Source organism: Schistocerca cancellata, chromosome 10 (genome assembly GCF_023864275.1).
Source record: "Schistocerca cancellata isolate TAMUIC-IGC-003103 chromosome 10, iqSchCanc2.1, whole genome shotgun sequence".
Taxonomy (NCBI): domain Eukaryota; kingdom Metazoa; phylum Arthropoda; class Insecta; order Orthoptera; family Acrididae; genus Schistocerca; species Schistocerca cancellata.
This window is the reverse complement of record NC_064635.1, coordinates 131,640,716-131,651,579: the sequence shown is the minus strand read 5'-3', so window position 1 is coordinate 131,651,579 and position 10,864 is coordinate 131,640,716. Positions and strand designations below refer to the sequence as shown.

General features: G+C 40.7%; 1 protein-coding gene across 1 annotated transcript in view; it reads left to right on the top strand.

Moving 5' to 3' along the window:
* LOC126106191 (uncharacterized) overlaps positions 1-10,864 on the top strand; it is a 182,941-nt gene that overhangs the window by 25,762 nt on the left and 146,315 nt on the right. The window contains exon 3 of the mRNA XM_049912427.1: positions 8,047-8,225. Within this exon, the coding sequence (XP_049768384.1) occupies positions 8,047-8,225 (179 nt within the window). The remainder of the gene's footprint in view (positions 1-8,046; positions 8,226-10,864) is intronic.

Here is a 10,864-nt window from a genome sequence, read left to right as displayed (position 1 = left end):
GAGATCCAGATCCTTGAGGCAGTATCCCAAATGACTTGGTTGTGTGGGACAAATTCCAGAACAGCCATTCAAAGGTGAGTTGGACCACTAAGCTAAATGTCAATGACTGAGATGATGCTGAGATTTTCAGCACTGTTGAGCCGAAAGGATAAGTTGCTGAATCCAGAGTGGTGGTTCTCAAGCCTCTCCACAGAGATTCTAAACTGTGCTGGTCCCAAACATTCCAGTCAATATCCGAATGTCCCCATGGTGGACAGCTTATAACAGCTTGAGGTAGGAAGGATGGGCAAATCTGTAGACCATGCACCCAAAATCGTAAATGTGATCAAACAAACGCCCTATAAAACTGCAGCTTCCCATGTTTTTCCGCAAAGCCATTTCAAAATATTTAATGACTGGAAGTCTTTGTTTGTAGGTCTTTCAGGTGTGGGAGTAAAGTTAATTTCAAGCCAAATAATAAATCCAAAAAGTACGCAGATTCTTGAAAGCTTATAATATTGTTCCCCATTGTGAGCACCAGTTCGTTAAAACTTCGGTGAGCACATCTAAAATTGACACATGTAGTTTTCTGTGGTGAGAACTAAAAACCAGTTGTTCTGGTCCAGGTTTCCAGCCTCCTAATGGTCAGCTGTAGCAGCCTTGTTGTCATTATAAGATCAGAGAGAGAGTAGAAGTTTGCAAAGTCATCCACAAACAAAGAGCATTTGAAAGAGCACCTGTCTGCGAAGGAAGTGCCATTGATAACGATGAAAACAATGTGACACTGAGGACACTGCCCCCTGGGACCCAATTCTCCTGAACACAGCAGACATGGCATTGCCAATGTGGTATCAGAAACACCGGTCCTCAAGAAAGGATCAGATAAGAAGCACCAGGAGTACATGTAGTCCCCATTCATAAGTTAGCAAAGGATGTAGTACCTCTAAGCGGTGTCATATGCTTCTTCAAGGTCAAAAAATATGCAAAACAAATGGTTTTTGTGTAAGGATGACTCCTGTATCGCCATCTCCAGAAGAACTAAGTTGTCAAGGATGGAAATGTAGTGCCTGAAACTATACTGGGAGCAGCTCAGGTTACCTCGGGATTCAAGCAGCCAGACAAGACAGTGGTTGACCATGTGTTGAAGAGTCTTAACCATGCCACTGGTAAGGGCTAATCTCTGATAACTGTTAGGGGTGCTACAGTCCCTGCCTGGTTTCCAGAATGGAATTAATATTGCCTCCTTCCAAGTTGTGGGGTACTCTCTGTCAAACCAGATCTGATTGAAACAAGAGGGGAGCTGTCATTTCACTTCAGACCACAGATGATGAAGCATGGTATAATGGATCTCATCAGGTGCTGGAGTAGTGTCACTGGCTGCAAAAAAGCTGATCCCAATTCTCACATAGAGAACAGAAGGTTGTAGATTTCCTCACTATGCAAGAAGAAATTGAGCTTCCTCATCTCTAGTCCTAAGGAATGCCTGAAAAGCAGGAGCTTGTGTGCATAATGCAGTAACAGTAAGGAAGTGTTCAGCCTAAATCTGAGCTATGTCTTCTGGCGAGTCCACCAAGACCCCATTACTTGACAAGGCATTAAGGGGATGTGTACAACCCTTGCCAAAAATCCGTCTTATTGATTCCCAAAATTGTGCTGTGAAAGTGGACCGATTAATGGAAGTCATGAATTACCTCCAGGAAGTCCTCTTCTCTTCTCACTCACCTGCCATGTGCTGTCGTAAATGTGAAGGCATAAAGATTTTCTGTGTTTGGAGCTCTGCCTGAATGCCAATCAACAGTCGTCATTCCAAGATACTGGCTGTTGTCTGAGGTGGTTACTAGACTGAGGGATGGACTCTGTGGCAGCCCGCTGTGTCTCACAAGTGATATGAGACACTGTCTCCTGTGCACAATACACTTGCTCAAAAATAGTCTGTCAACTGCACTGCAACCAATTTACCCTTTGTATTGTCCATCTTCATGGTCTCCTGTCAGCCACTGTCATAGTCAGCACATGGATCTACACTGGGAAGTGGTCACTAGAAGGTAAATCTGTAGCTACTTTCCACTGAATAGTCTCTGCAGTAGCTGGGGAACAAAAGCAAAGGTCAGTGGCTGAAAAAGGCCCTTTAGCTGTGGAAAAGTGTGTAATTTGACCCGCATTCAGAAGGCACATATTCCCAGAATGGACAAGTCGCTTGATCGTCCAACCCCTGAAGCAAACGGTAGCCAAGCCCCACAACACATTGATGCATTGAAGTGACCCACAATGAGGAATGGGTGTGGGAGTGCCCAGAAGAGAGCTGCCAGTGCATCTGCATCCAAAGCATCATAAGGGGAAGGTGCAAAGAACACACTATGATATTAAAGGGTGATAGAACATTCATGCTCATTGTTTGTATAGTTGTGGTATGAGGGACAGGAGAGGAGATGACATCTGTCATCAATAAAAACAGCCACTCCGCCTTTAGTCTTATCTCCAGTAGTATCGTCCTTCCTGTATGTGCAGTAACACCGTAATGTAGGTTTGTTGGTGGCTAAGATGCGGTTTCTCGTAAGCAGATGAAGAATGGTTTCTCCTGGACCAGGAGCTGTAATTCTTCCAAATGTGAGCAGTATCCATTTAAATTCCACTGCAACACAAAAGTCCCTGTGGAAGCTAATGCTTAGCGATGGTTGATCTTTTCTTTCTCCCTTAAAGGTGGTGATTTACCAGGGAAGTCAGGGAGAATGTTAGCCAGTTCCTTGCTATCTGATTCCTCAAGAGCATAGTCCCCATCAGAAAGAGTGAGCTCGCCAATCTGAAGGTTTAACTATTTTCTTGGACTTGGAACTACTTTTTGAAGGACATTTTCTCTTTACTGATGGAAGGAGGTGGTTGCCTGGGTTGGGGGAATGGCTTAGTTGGCTTCTGATACTTGGTAGTGGTTTGTGGTAAACCTATTGCTGATGGCTTCTGAACTACTTCACTTTCAAGTGGAGCACTTCCCCCATAGACAAGTGTAAGTGCTCATACTTGAATCCATGGTATGAGTTTGTGTGGAGGTATCGCACTTAGTGGTTGGTGTCACTTGACCTTGAGCTCCTCAATTTTCCATTTCTTGTTGTAAATCCTCACTTTCTGCTCCACACTGGGTGATCCCCAGAGCAGTTTGTACACTTTGGGGGAAGTGTACAAGAACTGTCTGATTTTTGAGCTGAGCCTCCACAATTGTCACATGTAGCCCTCCCATTACATCCCATTGTGGTATGGCCAAATCTTTGACATTTGTGGCTTCGCATTGGTTTAGGAACAAACAGGGGAACCTTAAGACTGATGTAGCCTGCAAGAATATGTTCAGGTAATTCTGGAGTACTAAATGTGAGAGATAAATTTTGCCAATTTTTCCAATTTACCATTGGCTCTCCTCATATAATTCTGCACTTCTGTGATGCCCATATTTTTAAATTCTTCACAGAACTCCACAGGGTCCATCTCCATTATATAGGAGAAGGCAACCACACCCTTACTGAAGTTAAGGGTGTTACGCAATTCAGCCTTGGCTGGGTAGTTACCTTAGGCCTCACATCCCAGAAGCTCAGCTACTTCATTTGAATTAGTGGTTTCAACTCTGTGTTCCATTATGAAGTGGTCTGACACTTTTTAGGGTCCCAGCAATACCTTCCAATGTCTTGTTAATATAGAAAGGGGACACCACCTCAAAGGTTCTCCCTCTGATTACAATGAAAGTGTTATGGCACACTAATTCCCTGTTACTATGATTCTGAGACTTCTTTTTGGGGGGACTGACCAACTTATCTCATTGATGAGTGGGTGTATGTACTACCTGACACTACACCCATTTCATCAGGAGCAGTAGTTTGCTGAGAACATTCCATAGGGATCCCACAAGATGCTAGTGAAACCATTGTCAACACTGGCAGAGCCCTCATGCCTGAACAAGCCTTACACAAGTGGGAGTGGCAGGTGCCCCAGGGGTTGCCCAGTAGACTGTTTTACCTCAACAGCCATTCACCTCATCAGCACATAACACACCTAGAGGTTGAGGGTTTCTTTTTTACAAAGGTGTGTACCTTCCTCATGGTCCAGGGGGTGAGGCCTAGGGTGGTGCTTACCAGTCCCCAGCTCAGGATGTCCTGGTCAACAAGTTTGTACTCAGCAAATGAATGCTGAACCCCTCATGGGTACCACTTGCTGTGACAGACCCCACAATTGTTAACAACTGTGACCTGAAGTAATATCCTGTCACTTCCCACACTATGATGCTAACTCTCTCCAAAACATTGGAAAAATAAGACCTCTCCTCCAGTCCCCACCATACTAGCTGACGATGGTAAATGAGGGTAGTGCAGAACTAAGATTAACTGCTGAATATAGTGTGATGCCATTTGTCAACAGTTCATGCTTTCCGGTCATGGCACCACTCCATACGCACCCATGTGTATTGGGGTGCTAATGGCAGCCTGCAGGACAGTAATTCCCCAGTGCAGCTGCTAATCATCCTCGACCAATGGTACAGGGTGATGCAGAATGTTGCTGGGAGTCCATTACCTGTTCTAAGATGGCAGGCACAGATATCAAGGGGTTATGACATCCTTAGTACAGACTGACAGACCTTCCTTGTGGTAATCAGGTGTGGTCACCCTTAACATTGATTATGAGTATACTTGCCTTCTCATTCTCATGCAGTAGTTTCAGATCATGTGTTTGTTCAATTGAATTTTGCAAAACTCTTTTCTGCACTATACAATCTCGAGAGGTTGTTTAACAACATTTTGTGAGAAAATAAATATGAAGGAGATAAATAATTTGTCAGCAATGAACCAACACAGTGTCTGAGGTGTCATAATCCATGCATATTATAAAAATAAGTGTATGTATGTATGTATGTATGTATGTATGTTCCAAATTTCCTCCAAACTCTATACACGTATCCTTTTGTCAGGCAGCAATGACTGGCATGCCATGGTAATCTGGGTAGGTGGCTTATTAGCTATGCACCAGCCTAATAAGCAGGAGACCTGGGTTCGATTCCCAGTGGTGGCGAAAATTTTCACTTGCTTCTATGATATATATATACATAAAATGAGAAGATATGTCAAACACTGAGAGACATGAAAAACTGCTGCACTGTGCATAATGATTAAATTTACTACTTCTTTGCTGTTCATTCTATTCATAACACAGACAGTATCCATGTATGCTGCTTAATGTACCTACAAAATTGTATCATTGTATGACACACAGCTTAAGAAATGTGATGTGATGAACACTGAGGTGTGGAAAAATGCCATCTCATGCATGGAGTTTTAATACATTTGTTCTTTACTACTAAAACACATCTACAGTCTAGTAAACTTAAGGAAGTCTCTGACATGTGGCAACACTTTTGACAGCTTTCAGCTGTGAAGTGCAGGTGGCTATTGACAAAAACAATAACCATCTATAGAGCTGTGAAGAGGCATTATCATAGAAATATTTACAAAATCTTGTTGCATACATGTGAAGAATCTGTCCCAACATACACAAACTCTCTAGGATACTGTTGTACATTACATATACTTCTTTGTATGACCATTTCTTAATTTCAAAGTTATTTTCACAAATACATGGAAATAATTCTTTTTGATATTGCACTACACACACAGTTCATTTTTGTTTTCATTTATAATAGAAAACTGACAAAATGAACACTTCGGCAATATCAGGTTTGCCATCTAGTGAATAACTAACATGCATGTATGCATGGTAGTGCAGAATACTGTATGCTTGAGACAGCTACACTAAAGGAATTTTCACAATTGTTTGTACTCATCTGTGATTGGACAACATGTACCAAATTGAAATTAACTTACACAATTAACTTGTAAAGTGACTCATCCCACACCACATGGCATACAAACTTTAGTATCCCTGCCTTTTGTGGGATGTAACAGTTGGCAATGAGTACTTGCTCTCGCACATACATTCTTTATTGTGTTAGTGCTGTATTGTGTGACTACCATGGACACAGCATTTTTGGAGAAATTGCAGTATCATCTGCTATTATTAATAAATTATGAAAATTGCAAAATCTGCCTAGTTCCATAGTATATCATCATATCCACATCACATATAAAACATACATTTACTTTTTTACTATAATGAATTATTTACAATGCACATACAGGGTGGGCAGTATGTTTCCATACCCCTGTAACCCCTTTTAGTATCAAATGTTACTTTGCAGGTTGAAAGTTATTTTAATTTGTAGCCATGGAAGATGTAAGCAGTCATAGTTACACTGCTCACAGGGCAGACATTGAGGTAGATTATGGGAGCATTCCAGGAAATTTTTAATGAGGCTGCACTGCAAAAGGCAACACTTCTGGATTGGGAAAAAAATTCTTTTGCATTTGTCAGCATTAGACAGTCTGTGGAGAGGAAGGAAGAAGATATGAGAAGTAACATGAGCCAGAGTCTCTGCTTCAATTGAACAGTCTCCTCTGAAGTACACACACAAATGTGATTTGGAACTCAATATACTAAGGACAACACGTAAAAAGACTTTGTCAACCTTTTTTACTGACATTCACAAGAGTTATCAGATACAGACATGAATGAATGAGCACATTTTAACATGCCTTGTTTTAACTCAATTTCCAAATGCAGTAACAAATAAAAGGACTGTTTGGCATTGTTGACTGGGAAGCCCCAATTGAGGAAGTTTGGCCACTCAATGCCACTCAATGCAAGTCATTTCAGGAGACACCACATTTGGCAACTTGCATGTTGGTGATGATGAAATGATGATGAGGACAACGCAACACCCACTGAAAGAGCAGAGAGAATCTCCAACCTGGCCAGGAATCAAACCCACGCCTGCTGCATTGTAGGCACACACATTACCACTCAGCTAAGCAGGTGTGTCTCCAAATGCAGTGAACCATGCCAATGCTATGTTTTAAGATGAGTGTGCCATTTATTGCAGATCATGTGCTAGATATATTGTTGTGCACAGCCTCATAAATGAACACTTACCATAAAAGTGAATAGGTAGTGATTCATAACCAACAGAAGCTCCCTTTAAACGTCCATAACACACACACACACACACACCCCCCCCCCCCCCCCAAAAAAAAGTTCTCACCACATCTGACAACTCAATAAGGGACTCATTAAGGCACGTGTATCTGCACATCATTATGCTACAAACAAAGAACTTTATGATGCTACTGAGGATGGATTTAACACTGTAACACTGGACATGCTCAAAGATACGTCAAGAGCAATATGGAACCACATGGAAATAGGTTAAGAACATGCTGATGTATTGGAAACTTAATATGTACAAATCAATTTACCGTTTGATATTAGGGTGTACGGGGTCTCCTCACCTACCATGTAGATCAGCCACAATACCAGTATCAAATTTTTGTATGCAGGTCACATTTCATTGTCTGATTTCTCACACAATTTGTCGTCATTATCACCCTAGTAACCTATCAGATCCACAATGACAAATTACAGAGCGTAGTGCAACTTCTCAAATGACTACCCCAGTTTCACCAGTTTTGTCTGTTATCAATTTCAAACTGTATGTTTAACATAAGCAAATGCCAAAACTGTTTTATCAACCATGCCTGTGGGATATAAACACATTTTCAGCGAGTATGGTAGTATGAGAACTACACAATGGTTGATGGGCCCAGCTCACCATCCAAACCAACCAAAGAAATGATGCAGTGCATTGCTTACTCTGACTCGTGACAGAGGTACATAGTGTCAAAGAACCAGCTGTGGAGCATTTTTAAATTTTTTGGAGATTTATGAAAATGAGAATTTTCTAGAAAATTTTGATTTTGCAGGAGACTGTGTACTCCTTTCTGGGATTAATGCCAGGCTAACAGTTAAACATGATAATCGTGAAATACTATTTGTCAGTTAATGCATTGAATTACTGTTTGATTTGATGCAATGTATGAAACAATCACTATCAGTTGCCTTGTTGTTGTTTTAATATCTAACATTTTAATGTTGAGTAAAATGCTGTTCTTGAGTAGTAATAAATATTTCCATGTGTTGCAGACTACAATCAGTTAAAATGCTGTTGGAGTGGTGTCCATTTCTTTTAATGATGACAATTAGATGCAGAAGTGAGATCCTTTCAGAAGATTACAGTGCCATTGGTCCTGCTCCATACCTACTCCACTACAGGGCTGAGCAAGCAGAAGCATTGCCTGCACTGGAACTGCTCCTTAAATATGGTAGGCTAAAGTACAGTAATTCTGTGAAAGTTCCACAACAAAAATAGTGGTTTATGAAATGTTAATCCCTTAAAACAAATATGCCTTGGCATTGTTACTTACATATGTGAAGAATGGCATGGGGGGAGAGGACACTTCTAAAATGAGAGATTCAGATCTCTGTGTCAAACAGACCACTTATCTTCCAATAGTTAATCATAAACTGCCTGTCATTTTATGAACAAATTCGGCTGTTCTCTGATTGTGTACAATGAGGAGACAATTTATTATTACTATTTTGATCAGTTTTTATCTACATTTTTTTATCACTCACAAGTGAATGGTCAGACCTGTCATGTCAAAACGTGCTATAATTGTTTGGCCACATGTAGTTACCAACACTTGAAATCCTCATGCTAAATTTCAACAATGGTAAATGCAGGATGGAATGTAACAATATTATGAAAATTATGGAAAGTTCTGGTTGAGAATTATGAATTACTTAGGAATAAAGATGATGACTCGCCAAAAGTTTTCCTTTACAAAGGAGTAGCCACATAGATATTATCAGCATTTATCATAAATTAACACTTTTTCCAAGTTATTTAACAACGATAATTATCATTGAAATGTTTTTGGAAACTAGTAATTTTTCACAGGTTTTTGTGCCGCCTTAATAGAAATCTCATTTTTGTGTATTTGCTTCAGTTTTTATAGGTAATTAGCAACTTTTTAGCTCAACTGATTAAAAGATAAGCAGTGGACTTACTTTAAAGTTATTTGCTCACTGTCTTGTAATATACTGCATCAGCAAAAATGCAGCTCCACTGTGAATGGAGTCCTCAAATGTGGGATGAGTTGGTTGACTTTTGTAAGCAGTTGGAAGAGCTCTCGAGAGTCATGTATGTGTCATCTGTACCAGAAGTACCTCAATTACTATCCTCTCCTGTGGATCCCATCCCTGTAATCAACAAGCCTGAGGTGCTTTCTCTTACAGAAACTGAGCCAATGGGACTCATTCCACCTTTTTTGTCCAGTGTCAGGACTAGACAAACAGAAGAGGATAGGGACCTATTAATCATCAGCAGTTCAAACATATGGCCAATAATGGTACCCCTTAGGGAAAGGGCAGCAAGGGACAGGAAACGACACCATGTGCACTTTGTGTGTACGCATGGGGGTCATATGCAACATGTTGAAGTTCCTACTCTGGCAGCCATTGAGGGAACAGGGTGCAACCAACTCGAGATTGTTGCACATGTTGGAAGAAACGATGCGTGTTGTCTGGGCTCTGAAGTCACACTTGGGTCATTCCAGTGACTGCCAGAGAAGGTTGAGAAGACCCTTGCACGTGGAGTTTCAACAGAGCTCACACTGTGCACCATTGTCCCCAGAACTGATAGTGGCCCTTTGGTTCTGAGTTGAGTGGAAGAACTGAACTAGAGACTTGAAATGTTCTGTGATAAACCAGTCTGTAACTTCCTGGACTTGTGCCATAGGGTTGAGAACTGTGGTGTTCTCCTAAATAGGTCAGATGTTCACTATACATCAGAGGCTGTTACTCTGGTAGCTGACTATATGTGGAGTGTACACAAGGGTTTGTTAGGTTAGATGACAATCTACCCAATCCAGAGAACGATAACGATAGGAAAGCCAGAAGTACCAGTGTAAGATTGAAAGAAACGCCTCCCACAGGTGAGAGCATTAAAATCCTAATGGCAAAATGCTGAAGCATTCACAACAAAGTGTCAGAGTTAGGAGTGCTCATGAAAAGCAGTGAATCTGACAAAACACTACGTAGAGAGAGCTCGTTGGAACCTGAAATTGATTGGAGAAAATTAAAGTTTATATCAAAAGGATAGGCAAACGTAAAATGAAGATGATGTATTTGTCACAATAGAAAAGAAAGTAAAATCCAGTGAGGAATACATTGAAGCTACATTGAGGTTGTTTGGGCAAAACTGAGATTCATGGGTGGGTATAAAAAGATGACTGAATTCTTTTGTCGCCCAGCAGACTCCTCTCTGATGTAACTGAAAACTTTAGAGAGAACCTTAGTTCACTTGTACATAAGTTCACCAATTGTACTGTAATCATTGATGGAGACTTTAAGCATACAACAATTCAATAGGAAAATTATAGTTTTGTTAGTGATGGGCATGATAAAACATACTGTAAAACTTCCCTAAATGCCTTGTCTGAAAGCTACCTGGAACAGATAGTTAGGAACCCCACCCATGATGGAAATATATTGGCTCTAATGGCAACAAATGCATCTGACCCCTTTGAAGAAGTCCACATCGGAACAGGTATTGTGACATGGTTGTGTCAACAATGATTACCAAAGTACAAGGGTAACTAAACCAAACAGAAAGATGTATATTTCCAGTAAAGTAAATAAAATTCAGTAGTGTTATATCTCATTGAGGTACTTGAAACTTTCAGTACAGGTCAGGAGCATGTAGAGGAAGTCTGGCTCAAGTTTAAAAGAATAGGTGACCACATACTGGATAAATATGTACCCTGCAGAACAGTTCATAATGTGAAGGAACCTCCATGATACAAAGTCACTGTAAGGAAACCTTTAAAGAAACAGATTGCTGCATAATAAGTGTAAAACAAAGCATTGGGCTATAGACAGAGATGCTGAGTAAAAACAG